The 18,463-nt window shown below is 33.7% G+C and overlaps 2 protein-coding genes across 4 annotated transcripts; one reads left to right on the top strand and one right to left on the bottom strand.

The window, feature by feature from the left end:
* The first annotated feature begins 221 nt into the window (after positions 1-221).
* LOC108976389 (39S ribosomal protein L38, mitochondrial) lies at positions 222-2,038 on the top strand. The gene is made up of 7 exons (XM_018945452.1): positions 222-436; positions 528-683; positions 740-885; positions 941-1,060; positions 1,148-1,239; positions 1,309-1,607; positions 1,665-2,038. The coding sequence occupies exons 1-7, from the start codon at positions 292-294 to the stop codon at positions 1,952-1,954; spliced, it is 1,248 nt and encodes a 415-aa protein (XP_018800997.1). The 5' UTR covers positions 222-291; the 3' UTR covers positions 1,955-2,038.
* Positions 2,039-2,806: 768 nt separating this feature from the next.
* LOC108976348 (type I inositol 3,4-bisphosphate 4-phosphatase) lies at positions 2,807-16,401 on the bottom strand. 3 transcript variants are annotated; one of them, XM_018945399.1, is made up of 16 exons: positions 15,999-16,401; positions 11,845-12,049; positions 10,623-10,781; positions 10,270-10,563; positions 8,913-9,226; positions 8,711-8,849; positions 8,548-8,642; positions 8,393-8,493; positions 8,164-8,333; positions 7,264-7,447; positions 6,872-7,172; positions 5,760-6,807; positions 5,439-5,632; positions 5,163-5,377; positions 4,539-5,102; positions 2,807-4,448 (listed from the first exon to the last, which is right to left on the bottom strand). In XM_018945399.1, exons 2-16 carry the CDS (start codon positions 11,960-11,962, stop codon positions 4,316-4,318), a joined length of 4,029 nt encoding a protein of 1,342 aa, XP_018800944.1. In that variant the 5' UTR covers positions 11,963-12,049; positions 15,999-16,401; the 3' UTR covers positions 2,807-4,315. The 3 variants fall into 3 exon arrangements, with proteins under 3 accessions (XP_018800944.1, XP_018800961.1, XP_018800953.1); XM_018945416.1 differs by having other exon boundaries at positions 16,253-16,401; XM_018945408.1 differs by having other exon boundaries at positions 16,299-16,401.
* Between the last annotated feature and the right edge of the window lie 2,062 nt (positions 16,402-18,463).

Genomic DNA, 18,463 nt, shown 5'->3' with positions numbered 1-18,463 from the left:
CAAACCTTTAACAAAATATTTAAATTAGGAGAGCAGAAAAATAGTTTCTTAAATTTTTTCAAAATTTTTTATACATAACCCTCCAAATTATTTATAATCCACATTTTTAATTAAATATATTAAGTTATTGCACTTAATAACTATGTTTTTGGGTGTAAATATAGCCTAACAAGCCATATGCTTTATTGTGATTTCTAATAACTGTGTCCTATTGTGAACATACAATCAGCTGCTTGTAGTCCGTTATTGGTGAATCTGAGGTTGTGTTATTCTTTTCCCGTATTGTAAAAAATGGCATTAACTAATTTGTTAGTGAAAAGCAGTTTAACTACAGTTATACGGAATAACAATGCGCTGTTAATTTCAGCGAGATTAGGACACACTATACGTGGCAAACGGCCAGGTGTTGCAAAATCATTAGAACAACGTTTGCAGGGTGGGTGATCATAACGGCGTGCTAGTACCGTATATTGGAGAATGTTACGTATTATCATGATTAGTGAATGGTGATTTTTTCTATATTTTAGAAGAAAATGTCAAAGACCCAGAATTAACTGCACGTGTAAACATTGGATTCCCACATTTAAAATCGTCGCGCTCGGAACAATTGAAGCAGCGACTAGCACACTTGAAAGCCCAACGTTCTAGTGAAGAAGTGGAAAAATTAGCTCGAGCTAATAAATGTAATAATATATCAAAGCCATATCGTAATATTTAATAATAAAATTCTTTATTTCAGTGTTAATTGATTTGGATGATGTAAACCGCGAGTATCGAGCCACCACGGGTCAATATGATATACGTGTAATTGCTGACCACTATGGGATTTTCGATGATCTATTTGGTTTGGCATATTTTGTACCTCGTGTGGCACTGAATATTCAGGTATCTAGTATAAAGTAGAAAATGAGTTCGTTGGTAAACTATTTTGCTTTTATAGTATCCACTTGACGGCGGTAATTTAAGCTGTGTTTATAATGGAAACGTCATCAAACCTGCGGAAGCGGCAAATGCACCAGAGGTCAGCTTTGATGGCACGATCGATCCTATAACTGGGAAGGTATGAAATTAATTTGGTGACAATATCTGAATATATATTTCTTACATATATTGGTTCTGAAGTAACACTCGATATTTTATATTTCAGAAATCTACAAAAGATAGTTATTGGACGTTAGTCGCAACGAATCCTGATGCGCATTTTACGGATAGTTCTTCTGAATATGTGCATTGGTTTATGTAAGCTTTTGATCATCCTTTTTTACCCTTATTAATTTATTCATTATATATGCGTATTCTTTAATATAGCTCAAATATTCCCAATGGTGACGTTAAGAAGGGCGAAGTGTTGGTCGAATATTTGCCGCCTTTTCCACCAAAAGGTGTTGGCTATCAACGCATGGTCTTTGTTTTATACAAACAAAATGGCAAACTGGATTTCAGTCAATATAAGCTCGCGCAGAATGAGACGAATAATCTAGAAAAGCGTACATTCAAAACACTGGATTTCTATCGTGATCAACAGGATCATATAACACCAGCGGGGCTTGCATTTTTCCAAAGCGATTGGGATAGTTCAATTACGAACTTCTATCACAATGTGTTAAGTATGTTTGAATTACAGTTTCAAGAATGACATTCTAAATTAATTTTTTTTTTCAAAGAAATTAATGAGCCAGTGTTCGAATATGACTTCACCAAACCATACGTAGCTGATCAGAAATTCTTCCCGCTGAAGCAGGCGTTCAATTTGTATTTGGACCGTTATCGTGATCCTAAAGAGATCAATCAAGAATTCCTGGAACGTAAATTGGCAACGACGCATCCATTTGAAGGTCCTGAAGAGCCTCTGCGCTTCCCAAATGCGCATCCAATACGGGGTGTGCCGTCTTGGCTCAAGACAGAAATACGAAAGCGACGACTCGGAATCGGGCGCATTAACGACTATAATTAAGTGTATAAAATAAATTGCAAAAAGAAAATACGTATAACATGTGTAAGCAATTACGAAAAATATAGTGAAAATTTTTGAATTTAATTTAAAACATCTATTTAAGTAAAGTTGGTTGGCTAGGCATTCGTTTTTTATTAAAATGAACGATTTTGTTTTTATTATCGGGAGAACACTGTACGCGGTTTGATCTGCAAAATTTATACGTAAATCTGAGCCAAAACACCAGGCGCCCAGAACAGCACAGAAAGCAACCCGCCGTCTCCGCTCATTCACAATAGAGAATTGGTAAGGTTATGGAGCGTTCACACCAAGCGCATCTTATTTATTTGGTTTGAACTTAAAAACAAAAAAAATCAGTTATTGAGTATGATTAATTGACAAATTTACTATTTTATAAATTAAAAGTACTTAATAAAATCTCAATAATTGAATTTTTTTTGTTTTTAAGTTCAAACTAATTAAATAAGATGTGCTTGGTGTAAACGCAACCCAACCTCCTCAAATCTCTATTGTGAATGAGCGGAGACGGCGGGTTGCTTGCTGTGCTCTTCTGGGCGCCTGGTGTTTTGGCTCAGATTTACGTATAAATTTTGCAGATCAAACCGCGTACAGTGTTCTCCCGATAATAATAACAAAATTAATAAAATCGTTTATTTTAATAAAAAACGAATGCCTGGCCAACCAACTTTACTTAAATAGATGTTTTAACTCAAATTTAAAATTTTTCACTATATATTCCGTAATTTTACATGTACATGTATATATACATATATATATAAACGTAGATTTAGTCATGTACACTTGACAGACAGAAAATAAATAAATGTTGCTGATTAAGAAAAAAATGTAATATCCTTATTAAACGTTACCAGTGAATTTTTATTGTGTGGTCACTATAAATACAAGTACTTCAACCAACTTAATTTAATATTTTTGTTACATAAAAACTAAGGGCCGTTATGTCTCATACAACCGTTTTCCTTATAGCATGCGGCACAATTTATTATCTCTTGTGTAATTACTATTAATAAATATTTATGAATTTTTTAACGTTTGCATGAAATTGTCAACAAATAAACTTCTTAAAATACATTAAACATTAATAGAAATTTGATAAAAACCGATTATCGCAACTTACATTTTTTAGAGTCTGATGTGTATTTCTCGTTTCGTAACTAAAGCGTTTTCGTCACTATAATACTAATTTTAAAAAAGAGATAATACATATTACATTCATTCTCGATAATAAATATTTGGCACAATTGTGGTTTGTAATAAATTCTTCCTTTCTATATGGGTGATAAAAGCGCATATTCATAGAATAGTGTTAAAAAGAGATTTAATTGGCACAAAAAGGGCTTGCCGAAATATTTATATAACTTCAATTTTTTCGCAACAAATTTACTGTATTAGTGTAAAAACTTGCAAAAATAGTCTCAAAACAAGAAATTTTAAATTTTGCCAAATTATTTAGCACATTTGATTAAATTGTGTGTCACTAGTGAAGGAATAAAATTAAGTACGACGAGCAACAAGCATTATTGAGATTCTTAGATTTTTTACTGCTTAACCGTTTAAAACATTTTCATTTATAATTGATTTTAAGATAATTTTTATAAGCATTCACTTCACGTTACCGCATCAGCGCCTTAATAAAAGTTGAAATTATTAGTTAAAGTAGTAAAAGCACTTTTTAAAGACTAAGTCTTATAACTCTATTCCAACAGCAATTTTTTTTTCTTCACTTGAAGGTAAGACTTTGTTAAAATAAATATTCTTAAATTCCACGATGAAAGTAAATTGCAAATTAAAATAATTTCGAACAGCTGATTGACGCGCCAACTTACAGCCTTTAAGCTTGCCAGATTGGTGACGTGAATATATCCCGTTATCGGTTAACGAATAACGTAAAGAATTAACAAGCCGATGAGAATATCACCAATCAAGACGACATTTTACAGTTTTTATACTTTTGTTATAAAAATTATAGAAACCATTTTAAAAGTATTAATTACAAACAATACTTATTTCTTGAGACAAAAAGTAGTAAGTTAAACCTAATATGCTTTCATACCAATAAACTTAATTTCACTTATCTTAAAACTAAATTATATTGAAAAATGTGCGTATGAATTTTATCATAATAATTTAACAATTAAATATATATTTTTTTCATTTGAGGCTCCCTTTCTTTTGGTAAATTTTTATCACGTCTATCAAATTCCAACATATGAGGTTAATAAAGGCTCTTACTGAAATATGTGAATTCTAATCTATGCTGATATTACAATTTGCTGCCTATTGTAGTGAATTTGATACTACTTTTTGCTTTCTCAAGCATTTAAAATGTTGTTTATGTATTTAGGTCTCCGCCTTGCCGTAGGAACCAGCTGGTGGTCTATACATTGCTGGTAATGAAAAAACCTGTGGCAAATTGAATGCATATTTGCGCTTATCAATATTTTTAAAGACATTATCCATACGTGTTCCATCGCTACGTAAAATAAAAAAATAAAAAAATAAAAACATTGAAATATGCCTATTTATTCAATTAAACGAAATCACCAAAATATTTTATATTTACCTGCGCATAGTGCTCAGCACATAGGGTACACTTTTGGCTGGCAAATTAAACTCTTGCACGAGCACTCGACACTGTTCCAGCGTCACCGACATTCCAGTACGGTCTTTGGCACTTTTACATGAGGTAAAACGCAAGCCAGACATTAGGCGACACGCATCTTCGGCTAAATGCAAAATTTTCACATTCTTTGATACATTTGAACGCAATTGATCCTCCATAAAATTGAGTATGTTACTGAGTGCTTGCGTTGCCGGGGGATGGGGTTCATGCTTGCTTGGCGTATCTGGCGTAACGAGTTGCAACTTACGATAGCGACTATAATACTGTTTCAGACGCACAAAATTGTCCCAATTCGAACGGTGTTGTTCACGTGTTTGGCCCAATGTTTCGGCTAATGTTGCTTTTTCATTGATGCCGATATTGAAGAATACCGGTGTTAATTTGAAGGTGATCGTCTCTTGTATTGGCATTACAGCATACACATGCTCTGGCACGGGTAGCAAAACATTGAGTGATTGCCTCGAACCAGTGACTCGTGGAATTGGCATCGGCGTGTGCACATCGCTACCGAAAATAAGTGAATAAAATTTAGTGTTGAATTAATTTTATATGAAAATCGCATACCATTGTGTATTACTGCGTATTAGGGTAAAATTCACTGCAGAAAGATCCTCAATAGCGATGCACATATCGCCCCACATGTCCGCTTCGTTGCCATACAACGAAAGCAAACCTTCGAAGTATGCTAGTGGTCCTAAATCCCTGAGTATCTTGATAAAGTTTTCGGTTATCTCAGTGCCCCATAGTTTGGCCATTAGGGCAGCGATGAGAGATGTCAACTGCAATGTAAAAAATAACTTAATAAGCTTAATACTTTTTATTCGAAGGCAGAGGATTTACCGCTTGCGAAAAGCACACATCACGCCGATACATAATTTCTAAATTTATACTATTGCGTTTCATATCCTGCTGTAGACGTTGTACGGAATGCATTAGGCGCGCTGTTTTCAGCAACCCATCCATGGCATGTCGTAATTTTCGCATCGAGGGGCGCAACTCGGAAGCCCAATCTGTGGTTAGCGACAAGTCGAGACCTGAAAAAGGGTCAAATAGTCAAATTAATGTGTTTTTTTTTTGTAGATCGATAAGACAATGTCTTATACTTTTAAATATTGGAGTGACATCAGTTACACACGTTTTATGAATATGATCAGTACTCACCATCCGTGAATTTGTTTCCTTTTTTAGGTGGCGCGATACCTTCCATTTTGGTCAAAGATGGATGATCATGTTCTTTACTTTGCTCCAGCGCTTCAACATTATGTGTGAGGTCTAAGTTCAGCCCATTACCATTGGAAACCACTTGCTGCTCATCATTAGCTTCTGATACTATGCCACTATCTTCGATTTCTGTTATCTTATTTTGACTAGCTACAAGATCTGGCGGTGCGGGAGAGTGTTGGAATCCCGTTCGTTTCATATTAGGCTTTGGATGTCGCAGACGTATTGCTGGACTACCACAACGTCCACAGAGAAACTTAATTTTACTCACGAGACACATAACACTTGCTTCAATGTTTAGTTGCGTTAAATCGAGTGGCTCGGGCTCCTCTGTGGGTCGATAGTAATTAGCCGATGGGGAAGAACTCATAATTCTTGTATCGAGAAAACTGCCATGTTGTTGTGCGGTAGCATTGTAATCTACATCCAACTCAGAATCTATGCGCGTTGTATCGAAATTGCTTAGCACAGATGTATGCGAAGAGGGAATGTGACTTCCGTTATTCAACTGCTCCATATCAACATCGTCTAGGTCAATTAATTGAAGCGTTGAAACATCATTGCCCATGTTCGCATTTAAACCATCTGCAGTGCTAAAATGGCTTTCAGTAAAAGTAATATCGGTTGCGTTGTCATTCAGATTTACTGGTAAAGATTGGAATGTAGCTTCCGCTTCTGAATCGCTTTCAACACCAGTTCTAATATTTTTGATTGCCGCCCGATTGCGTAATTGTTCGTTGTAACTTTTTACGTTGCGATGTAGTGCATGTATGGCATTTATGTCCATCGTCGAGGGTGACGGCCGTAAACAAAGGCTATTGGAGCGAACTAATGGGCGACCAGCACAGCCGGCGAAACCTGTGGGGGTCTTAGTGCGAGGCCAAAGGTCTGGTGGAGCGACTATAGGTGTCGCAAAATCTTCCAGTTCAGGAGATTTCAAGTCTAGAGCGCAGAGTTGTTGAGTGATTTTTCGAAATGGTGACATGGGCTATGTAGGAATATAATTTTATTATTATTTTGTAATAAATAAAATTTTAATAATCTAAGGTTACCATCAATACGTTGTCAGGTTCCTCAATGATGCGGTGCTGTTCAACAAATGCGAACGCCTCCTCTACCAAGCTTGGTTCCCATATATTCAGTAAGGTTTTAGTTTTAGTAATCATCTCATTGCACAAAGGCATCATACCTTTTGGGTTTTTACTCTTAGCAAGTGATAGTAGTTGTGACATTATTTCAACGATTTCCTTACGCAACTGCTTTATAGCCTGTACGGCATCGTTGGCGGCTTGCACTTTGCATGCATTGCCCTGTTCGAATTTCGATGGTGAATCTTTGGTTTCTTGTAATAACCTTGAATATAAAATATTTTTAAAGTGTTATGATTATTCCTAAATATAAATTGATTAAAGTTTCAAGTTTTTAAAAAATAAATATAACTTACTTTATAAGTCCTCCAGTACGTCCTTTGCCAGCATGGCGTGTAAATGCACCAACCGTTATAATATCCAGAACACCAGATCGATTCAAGGTGTCATTTTGTGCCCACATTCGTTGCAAATGCAAGTTTACTGGTATAAATTCAAGCGATTCATCAGTCTTTACGGAAGAACGTTTGAAGTACGGACCTATGGTATGAGATGATTTAGTGAGATTTACAGTATATTTTATTAACCCCTCGACGTATTTCCATGAGTTTGACTCGTGGTACAATTTCTGTGCCTGACATGATTGTCAGGAGTCTAACTCGTGATGTGTAGTACATTTGTTGAAAAGAGAATTGAAATTTTCCCGTTATTTTCTGCTAATAATATAAACAAAAACATTGTTGCAGTTAAGTGCATTATCTAATGCAGATCAGTTGTGTAACTATCCATATTTTTTGTTACGCATTAAAATAAAATCGTAGTCTTTTATTTTTTGTAAATTTGTAAAACAAGCGTGTTAGTCTTTTGTGACTTTGTGCGAACAGTTGGAAGCGAATTTCGTTGCGATAATTGATACGTCAAACAAAAGCTAACAATTAAAAAAAAAATTGCGAAAACATTATATGAATTTAAAAAATAATTGAAATGAATTTTGAATCTTATAATAAATTCAATGTCTGTCTTTACTTAAGTAGTGTATAAAAAACATTTTATAATACCAATAATCAAATTTGTCCCGGACTTACAAAAAAAAAAAAAAAAATCACGTATTTTAAAAAAATAAACGTCTAATTACGTCCGGTAATTATTTGTTTGATTAAGTCAAATAATTCCAATTAGTCTAATATTACTGTATGTACATAGCGCAGTAACGAACTAGTAAAATTTTTATCGAGTCGTCGGCGTTATTAACTCACCTTCCTCCTTGGCAATCGGCTGCAGATTTTGTTTCGCCTGCGAATAATCTTTCAGCAATTTTAGATGTTTATCAAGTAGATCCATTTGGCGTCGTCGCCATTCGCCACCTAATTCACCCATACCGGAGATTTCTTGTAACAATTCCTTTTCTCGCAATATCCATATAGAGCTTTGAATGCAATGCAAATATTAATAACTTTAATAACGCAATAAATATATTGTTCTTACAGTAATTGTTGAGGTATTGTAAAGCTGTATTTGCTTTCGAGCAATGTCTCGTGGACACTGATGTCGCCTCCCATACCTGAGTGTAAACGATATGTGTGAATCTGCAACAGAATATGAATGAAATTATACATACATAACAAACATAACAAACTTACCCAAGGATTTGCGAATACTACTTGCAGAAGGCCTTGAAAAGGTACAAATAGTTTCACCCCCAATTTAGGTGGCAGAGATTGCGAACGTCGATGACCTAAGGAACAAATATGTATTTAGTAAATATATGAATAAAATTGGAAATAACTAAACACCGGTGCATACCTTTCGTATGCTCTTCAAACACCTGCGTAGTGGAACGAGGTGGTGATTGTCGATCTGTCTCTGGAGCCCATGAGGCGATCGTTATAAAGCCACCTTCACCGTCCAACGCACGCAGTGGAATACGAAAGCGAGTAGCATCCTTTTTAGCATGTAAAAGCAAAAGTCATTATCAAACAAAACCAGTTGAAAATGTGTAACTCACTTGTATGACACCTAAAGCCACTTCAGCGTAAGCAAGTGGCACAGCGGTGTGTGACAAGCGTTCGCGTACATCATATACTGTAAAACGTAACAGTGTGTCTGCTGAGAAGCCATCACTTCGTTTAAATCGCATAGTGCACAAGAATTGCGGATTCGCAGAGCGTTCGACGACTTCGGTACGCGCAAAATCATGCCATGTATTACCAAGTAAAAGTAATGAACAGACGACGCGTGTATTCGGCAGTCGTCCGTGATCGCCACATGGCATACTATCACAGGATAAGGCAGACTCACAAATTGGTATTTCGCTGAGGTCTAAAGGGGCACAAGCGCAGCGAAAATTGACAGTGGGAGAAAGAATGACAGAAAATTAAGGTATGTTAAAGAGTGTTAGGGTTATATATGATTCGGTCATTTATATTAATGAATGGAGAGAGGATATTAAGTAATGAAATTAAAACAGTGAATTAGGGTTTATAAAAACTGGGTTTTATTTTATGTAGATAAAGAATATTAATGCATTTTATCTGTCAACGTTTTAACTTTATTTCATTGAGTTCAAAATTATCATACATTTATCTTCTAATAAGGAAATATTTTTGTAAATACAATGAGAATTCATAAAAAAAATGCAAACTTTGGTATCACATTAGTTGTTATGTAAGCTATTTACAAAAAAAAATATATATATATAAATATACAATATTAATATTTAAACCATAACCAATATAACAGAAATTTTAAAATTCCAAATGCCTAGAGATTTCAGATGCACAAGTTCTCATAAAAAAGTCCCTGCATTCTTAAAAAAAATTGTCGATATTTATAGATGATAATAGGAAAAACTTGTTTGAATCGACAAATATATCTCTTTCGAATCTCAAGAAAAAACTATATTTGCCTAGTTAAGGGAAAATTTACCGCATAAAACTATATATAGAGATCTTAAAAAGAGACTAAGCGAAAAATAAATTTTATTCTAACTAAAGAAAAGTATTTACTATATGAAGTTAATTAATTTATTAATTTCAAAAGTATTCAGAATTTACTACAAAATATCGCTTATGATTAAATTGGGGAAGTTAAAATAAACTTCACAAGAATAAACAATCGAACTGAATTATTAATTGCGAAAGTTAACTGAATTTGCTCTGTAAAAAATTAACACTACGTGCTTTTAAACAAATACCATTAATACATAGGGGGTTAATATTTAAATGTTGCTAAATAACTGTTAAATTTAAATTAAAAACTAAAAATATTAATTTAATAAAGTTATATATATATATATTCATAAATACGCAAATTTTAAATAAATCTATGGCAATTTGAAACTTCTTAAAATTGTATAAGATCACCTTCTTCCACTTTGATCGATGCTGAACTTTTTGTTTTTGCCACTGTCAATGCAGCAGCGCCTCCACCATTGGTTGCCGTATTCAAAAGTAATGCATCGGTGGCTGATATAAATGTGGTCGCCGGTGACACACCACTCTCAATGCGATTGCCCATTTTAAGAGCAATTTGATCTTGTAAATATTTAATTTGCCGATCTAAATAGGCATAGGAGGCTAACTGAATGCACTTCACCCACTCCAAGCGCTCTTTGGCCGTACGCGTTGAGATTCGCTGCGGTTGACTGCCTTCGAATTCTAAATACAATAAATAAATATAATTTCAGCGTATTTCTTCAGTTCTGACAAATGCTTACCTAAAATGAATGCGAAACCGTCAAATTCGCGCTCTTCATTTCGTATCAATGGTCGACAGTTTTCAAGCACGAGTAAACCAGCTGGTGGTGACTGAGCTTCGTGATCCTTTAGGTAGAATAACAAATTACCTCGCAACTTACACCAACGCGGGTAATTTACTAGAAAGTATGAATAAGAAAATATACCATCGAAAAGTTTACTTAAAAATGTCGGGTTGAAAGCAATTTAAAACTTTTTAAGTTTGGATAGTGAAATCTTATTGATTATTTATTGAAATTATGCTCTTTGAATAGCCCAAAACCAAATTTCCCATTAAAACGTGTGAAAGTGAGTAAGTATTTTACAGAATGCAGAAGTAAATAATTCGTTTAAACTGTGCAGCGCTAGAATAAACATATGTATTTATGAATATTATATGCCTTGCTACGGATAAGTTTTGTGCTTTAGGTGTGATAAAAATAAATTCTTTACCTATCTTTATATTTGTTACAAAAGATATAACATGGTTTTGTGTAAAGGTATTCGTTTATATATGGTATTTGGTATTACTCCTGTTAAATATGAGAAAAAAACATATGTATATGGTTAAAATAATGTGAAAAAATTATTTTAATACATATAAATATATATGTATACATAATACAAAGGGAACATAATTTTCTTAAGGCAAGTATTTTTTAAACTATTTTGAAGTGAAATAAGATCATAAAATTTAGTTAATTTTCTTTAGGAACTATTGTTTGCATACAATACACACATTAATTGATTTGTTTGTCAATTATTGAGTATATAGTACACATTCTTATGTATATTTAATCACCAAAAAGAGAAAATTATATATTTAAACGTAAATAGTTATATATTTATTTTTTATATACCATGCATTTTTATTATAAATAAATACATAATTAAGCCGCGCAAGAAAAATTAAGTAGTATTTGTTGCCTGTCCCTACTATTAAACAAATGGTGTATTTAGAGATTTTAAATTGGCCTGGTTTTTCACATACTAATAATACATATGAATAATTGGCTAAAATTTCGCGCCAAAATTTTTTTTTTAATAAAATGTGTACTTATTAACCAATAGTTAATATATCCCAAACTTTTGATATACACTTTTTACAGAGGCAATAATTAAAAACCATATATATGTATATATTTATATGTACATACATTTGCATATGGTTATATAAACAATAGCATACATTTTTTATCTTACCATCTGCACGGCGAAAAAACCCCTCTTGACGTTCTGTTATTATCAAAAGTCCTTCCTTTTCAAATTTTATTGTAGGGTTTGTGGCTAATGTCGCTAAACCATGCTTATTGAAGCGCATATTTTCAGGTATCTCACGGTTTAGTCACCTTTTGTCTCCGTTATTTTGGAACTTTGGAGATTGCTATTATTTGTAATAGCTCGATGACTAAAAAAAGAAAAAATGTTTAAAACATAAAATATTTCTCTTAATTTAATAAAAAAAAAAAATAAATCGAATTTAATGTAGTTTTCATGGCACCTTACAAATTTTTGATTGCATTGAATTATATATATGCATGTACTATATATAGGGTAAATGCTAGTGAGCAGAAATTCCATAAAAACTTAGTTCCATAACTAGAAGTTTCTCTAACTCGAAATTTTTTTTATGGATTATGGTGTTTCGAGTTAGGGACGTTCAACTGTATTTTGAAATTAAATATAATAGAGCTCAAACAGAAGCATAGTGACACCAGGGAAAATAACAATTAATACTGTTATGGTGTTCTTTGTAACGATATTTGGTAGGTTTTTTTGTAACCTTTCAGTGCAATAACTTTTCCCATTTTTGGACATATAAAGAAAATTTGGTCTTTTCTACCCTTTTGATGACCACTGAAGACGTATTAAAGATTTCGATTTATGGCCATGCACAGAGAATGTCCGGTCCTTTAATTGGGAAGGAGCCACTGCCCAGCTGGTTGATGTCCTTGTAAGAGGAAAGGTTGACATCAATGGACATGGACTAAGATGAGTAGGTCCTTATAGCATTTACTACAGTGACCATATAAAGAAGCGCAAATTCGATGTGGGATTCGTCGTGGAGGAGAAACTCCGTCGCTGAATACTGACATTCAGGTGGATGTCTAGCCAAAATTCGCATCAAAGCGGAGTTCTTAAACAAATTGCTGATTTGCGCCAAAGTCCCAGCGGAAGATATGAATAAAGTGACCAAAGGTGTCTTCTATGCTCGTATGAAAGCTGCCCTCGTCGCGATGTCAAAATCGTGCTTGGCGACTTTAACGCAAGGGTTGGCAAAAAAAAAAGTATCTTATTGACTTCGGGACCCGAAATATGGTTATCTGTAGTACTAGATTTCAGCATAGGAAAATTCATCAAGGTACCTGGCCGTTTCCGGACCGAAAAGCCATCAACCAGATCGATCATGTTGAGATAAAAAGTGCCGTTCCCACGATAGTCGGGTCTACGAAAACCGGAACGGACCCGGATTTTTATCCGGCCAAGGACTGTCAACTCGGCCGAGTTCTGCCGTTACAACAACAACAACATCATGTTGTGATAGACATAAGGAAGGTTTCGACGTCGAGATGTTGTAATCACAACAGACTGCCGAACTATTTTTTTATTTAACTTGCACTCCTCCTCTCTGATTTTCGGAAAATGCAAAAGAACAGCGGATAGATTCCGATAGTTGAAAAGGGAAAAAGGAGATTCAAAAATCACAATGTCACTATCAAAATAATAGCTTTTTACCTTCGCGATCAGCAAAATATATTTATTGAGTTTCTCCTAAACATGTCAGTTTTAAAGTTTTCTTAGCTTAAATACAAAATGTGAGTAGGGTCCGATTACTGGGCGGTATCTGGTCACTGGCACACTTACTCTACTTATAAAACAATTCATCCAACAGATACAGCAGATGTGCTAATAAAAAGCTAAAAACTTGTATCTAATATGTAATCAATATAGATGTTTAAAGCTAGTTTATTACATGTTCAATATGTAATTTAATTGAAAATAAATGTGTTTCAATATATAAATCTTTGAACCGACAAAGATCATTACGAAGTAACTTAATTGCATTGATCGTTCGCTCGTTTTCCACAGTGTGAATGTTTTCAACCTTTTAAATGTTCAAAACAAATAATGCATATGAAATTAAGTATAAGTGGTTAATCTCTTTTAGTTCGAGTGTTATTACTTTTTCTTTGTGTTGTTTATATACAGTGGCGGGCAAAAGTCTACATACACCCCCATTTTTATTGATATAAGAATAGAAAATTCTTTTTAGAAAAATGTATTGATACAGTTTTATTCTAATAACAATAAACTAAAAACAATCATTATTTAAAATAAAACAACAAATTTAAACTCAAAAATTACGTTGACAAAAGTCTACATACAGTACGATGCTCATACTTTGTGATTGTTATGATAACGGCCTTTTTCTTTCATTTCATTATGTTTACTGTTTAGTATTTATTGAATGCAGTTGTGGTTTGAACAGTTGAATAGGTATCATGGCTCCGCGAAAAGAAATATCAATTGATGTAAGAAATTTGGTGATAAAGCAAAGTAAAGAAAAAAATCATACGGTGAAATTTATAAAATTTGAAACTTGAGTCGAGCAACAGTACAAACAATCGTAAAACACTTCAAAAATAGTGGTTCCACCGAAAATAAACCACGCAGTGGCCGCCCAAGAAAACTATCTCGTAGAGACATCAGTCTGATCCTGAAAGAAGTAGGCAAAAATCCAAAAGTAAATGCTCCAAAATTAGCCGAGCACATAGCAAGTACGTCACAAAAGAGTTTCCATCCAAGAACAATACACAGAACTCTAAACGAAAATGGGTTCCACAGTAGAACACTACGGAAGAAACTACTTATTTCTGAAAAAAACCGGAAACTTCGTTTAGAATTCGCCAAAAAAACACAAAGACAAGGTGATGGATTTTTGGGAAAAAGTTTTATTTACGGATCAATCTAAATTCAACATTTTTGGTAGCGATGGAAGAGCTAGAGTTTGGAGAAACACGGTGGCGGCAGCGTAATGGTTTCGGGAGCTGTTGCGGCCTCTGGAGTTGGAAAGTTAGCCTTTATTGAAGGTAAAATGGATCGTTTTAAGTATAAGTCTCTGTTTGAACATAATTTGAAACCTTCGGTGGATAATTTGTTGCTCGGTTCCAGTTGAATCTTTCAACAAAATAACGATCCGAAGCATACGGCGCAAATTGTTAAGGACTGATTGCTTTTTTATGCTCCAAGGCAATTAAACACTCCACCTCAAAGTCTAGATTTGAATATTATTGAACATGTCTGGGAAATTTTGGAGCGTAAAATTTAAAATCACCAGTTTTCTAGCTCTGCTATACTCAAAGAGCTTGGAACAGCATAACTTCTGCATAATTGACAAATTTAGCAGAATCAATGCCACGGCGTCTTCAAGCAAATGTAGATGCCAATGGGTGCCCAACTAAATACTAAAACGTCTTAATAACTACCATTTCGTAAAGTTTTCACACTGAAATAAGATATTTTTTTACTGTATGTAGACTTTTGTCAATATAATTTTTGAGTTTTTCCTCCATAATTATGTGGTTTTATATTAGGTAGTGGATTTTTTAAGTTTAATGTTATTAGATAGATAAGAATAAAACTGTATCAACACATTTTTCTAAAAAGATTTTGTACTTTCATATGCAATAAAACAGGGGGTCTATGTAGACTTTTGTCTGCCACTGTATATTTTAGTAAATAAGTGATTCTCAGTAGAATATACGAATAAAAGCACAATATATTTTGTTATCACATTTTACCTTTATTTATTTATTGTTTTTTAGTTACGTATATTATGGACACACACGAACATACCAACTTTGTACCGGAAAATAACAGTACAAATATATATGTCAATATATATACATGTCAATAACAAAAATAAATGTTGACTTCAATTGTTAGTATTCAACGAATAATAATAAATGTTGTCTTCACCAACCGATGAAAGCGTAGAATATGAAAGACTAAAAACTGTATTTCCAAAAGGAGGTATGGCATACGAAATCTAATGAAACTATGCGGCTACGTAGAACCAATTTGATGGGAACAGACAACGAAATGTAATCACCGGTAATGATGTGGCACTGTTAGATTTAATGCCTTCTAAAAAAAATCCAAAAATGTTAATATGCCCATATAACCACAAATAGTGGTGCAGCATGGAACATGCTTAAGCTGATGTTTATATAAAAAGGGTTGAGATGAAGGATAAACATACATACATTTATGAAGTCTACATCATAAATTTGCCTCGTACTCGCAATAGCCTTGCAAATAATTGATTTATTAGGTAAGCCCAATCGGAAACTCACCTGTAACTCGAGTGTTACAACGCAAATTTGACAAAATCTTTTGTATTATAGAGACTTTGCAAATTCGCCATAAATTGTGTGAAGATATAACGCCTTTGTTAAATAAACAGATATTTGTGGGAATTCAAGTTATACAGATATACAACAATTTTATAACTTGGCTGCTATGGAACGTATGCAAATTATTTTTCACTTCTGAACTATTAATTTTTAACACACACTTTCACCCCGAAAACTTTCAATTTCTAATTAACCTTTTTCCACAGCACACGGTTTGCTCTTCCGGATGTTTTTCCGTACCTTTAATTGTATCCAGCTGCAGCTATGCAGCTAAGGTAATGCTTTTATTTATTCATTGACTTAGCAAATAAGCGCATTAAATTATTATTACCGAATAACAACAAATTTCATAGACGACTGATAAAATTTTACAATGACAGTGATACTGACAGTACCATACCTGCCAGACTGAAGGAATGTTAAAAATCACATATACAATCAGCTGTTATGTTTTTATTCATTTTAATTGCCAACTTTCTTTACACACATGCATACATATAAAAAAAAATATTGTTAAAGATATTAAATAAATAATATTAGTATCTAATATGAATATATTCCTTTATGGCGAATTCTTTCATAATTTTTCTAATAAGATTTATTTTTGAATGTATCTCATCTGGTATCACAATTCAAAACCACAGAGAGACAAATGTTAATAATTTTTAAATGACTTATATACCAAGCAAGTTGTGAGACTCACATACAATTAATGTATATGTATGTATGTATAACCTATTAGTTTCGAGTACTTTTGTCTATTTGGTCTAAAGTCACTTAAAGTAGTTATTTAACTTGCGGGGTTGCTTTATGTGTTGAATACAATGCTCGCGACAGACTGCAAACGACATCTGTCAAATATTAAAATACACACGTTCATATGGACGGACCTATTTTGACAGCTGCACGACTACACGACTACACGACTGCAGGCCGACAGTTGTCGTCCTCGCTAACTTCAATTTGATCCTATATTTGCCAACGACAGTAGGACGACAGTAGAGTTGACAGTAGAATGGAAGATAGAGAGATGAGTTAGAGTGGTGATGCCACAAATATGTAAAATTACTCAAAGCTCTAACAAACCTGACGTTRTTTTACAAATAAAAGCATAAAATAGCTCTGTTACATCATTTATAATAACAATTGATAATTTAAAACAAAAAAAAATTTACCTCTTTACTTATTTTTTGCTTAAAAATTTCACTTTGAACAAAATATTAAAATTGTGTACATGCAAAATGSACAACTGCGTTATTTTGTGTACATGCCGGCCATTGTTATGTTGGTGCCCTCTCACAAACGTTTATGTAGTAGGATTCACAACGCCATTTTCAGTTCACTGTCGTGCTGCTGCAGTCTGTCGCGAGCATTGTGTTTCGCACATGATACTCACTGCATATGCTGCATGCAGTATTCTTATTTTGTTCTCTCAACGGTTTTTCGTATCATATAAATAAATAAATAATATTTGTGTATGTAGGGTTACATATTTATAGTATGTTAAGAAGACGACACATATTGTTTGTGAAATGCATTACTTGAGTTAAATTTTATATAAATAACTGGATTAAATCTACTATTCTTGTCCTTTAACGCTCTGCAGAAATTTATCTGGTATATGTATATGACAATTAATACTCAACACTCCCACAAATGGGTTGATTCTTATTTAAACTTTGGCTTTAGAAGTCGTATAGGTCTCCAATCCATAGATACCATTTTTTACTTTATTCCCCATAAGTCAGTATACGAGACGTTTTATTCGGCATCGACTATCGACAAAGAGAATTATGTACCGTTATCACCATATATGAAGAGTGAAATCGTAGAAAACCGAACTTATTTGAAAAGAAAGAAAATACCATTTAGCAGTGTCATTTGCCGTTTTCAAGGAAAACGATGAAATCCGCCCCAGCGATCCAGATCAAAGACCCTCAAAGCGAAAGCTTTTCCCAAATTTGTTTTTAATTACCAATTTGGCCCGGCCTGGTCTATTTCAAATGTGAAGTTAGATTTACATACATATAGTATATCATTTAAAGTGTGTTTGACAGCTGTTAGCTTATGACTCGATTCTAACGATTTTTACTATGAGTATGTATCGACTAAACGCATTTTGGTTTTCTTTTGGATATGAAACGTGTTAATGCAAGACAATGCAACGAAAAGACATTAATCTCTTGCAAAAAAGACATATGTAGATTAGACGGCACAAAAGAAATGGTTGACGCAGCCGAGGAGCCTACATTAATCAAACGCATCATCACTGAGGACGAAACGTGTATTTTTGAATAGGACGTGGAAACTGTGCAACAATTTAGGGAATGATATTCCAAAAATTAACCAAAATACTCGAAAGCGGACCAAGGCTTATTAAACGTCTGTATGGTTCAATGAACTCA

This window comes from Bactrocera latifrons, unplaced genomic scaffold, assembly GCF_001853355.1.
Source record: "Bactrocera latifrons isolate USDA-ARS-PBARC rearing strain unplaced genomic scaffold, ASM185335v1 scaffold_115, whole genome shotgun sequence".
NCBI classification, from domain to species: Eukaryota; Metazoa; Arthropoda; class Insecta; order Diptera; family Tephritidae; genus Bactrocera; species Bactrocera latifrons.
Note: the sequence above shows the minus strand (reverse complement) of the source record. Positions and strands in the feature narration are given on the sequence as shown.

What these genes read in the sequence shown, in the direction of transcription:
- LOC108976348 (XM_018945399.1), bottom strand. Translation starts at nt 11,962, where the DNA reads ATGCGCTTCAATAAGCATGGTTTAGCGACATTAGCCACAAACCCTACA. An exon ending in TAGTATTCGCAAATCCTTGG is followed by an intron (nt 8,494 to 8,547) that starts GTAAGTTTGTTA and finishes ATTCTGTTGCAG; the next exon opens with ATTCACACATATCGTTTACA. An exon ending in ATGTGTGCTTTTCGCAAGCG is followed by an intron (nt 5,378 to 5,438) that starts GTAAATCCTCTG and finishes TTTACATTGCAG; the next exon opens with TTGACATCTCTCATCGCTGC.
- LOC108976389 (XM_018945452.1), top strand. Translation starts at nt 292, where the DNA reads ATGGCATTAACTAATTTGTTAGTGAAAAGCAGTTTAACTACAGTTATA. An exon ending in ATTAGAACAACGTTTGCAGG is followed by an intron (nt 437 to 527) that starts GTGGGTGATCAT and finishes TCTATATTTTAG; the next exon opens with AAGAAAATGTCAAAGACCCA. An exon ending in GAATATGTGCATTGGTTTAT is followed by an intron (nt 1,240 to 1,308) that starts GTAAGCTTTTGA and finishes TCTTTAATATAG; the next exon opens with CTCAAATATTCCCAATGGTG.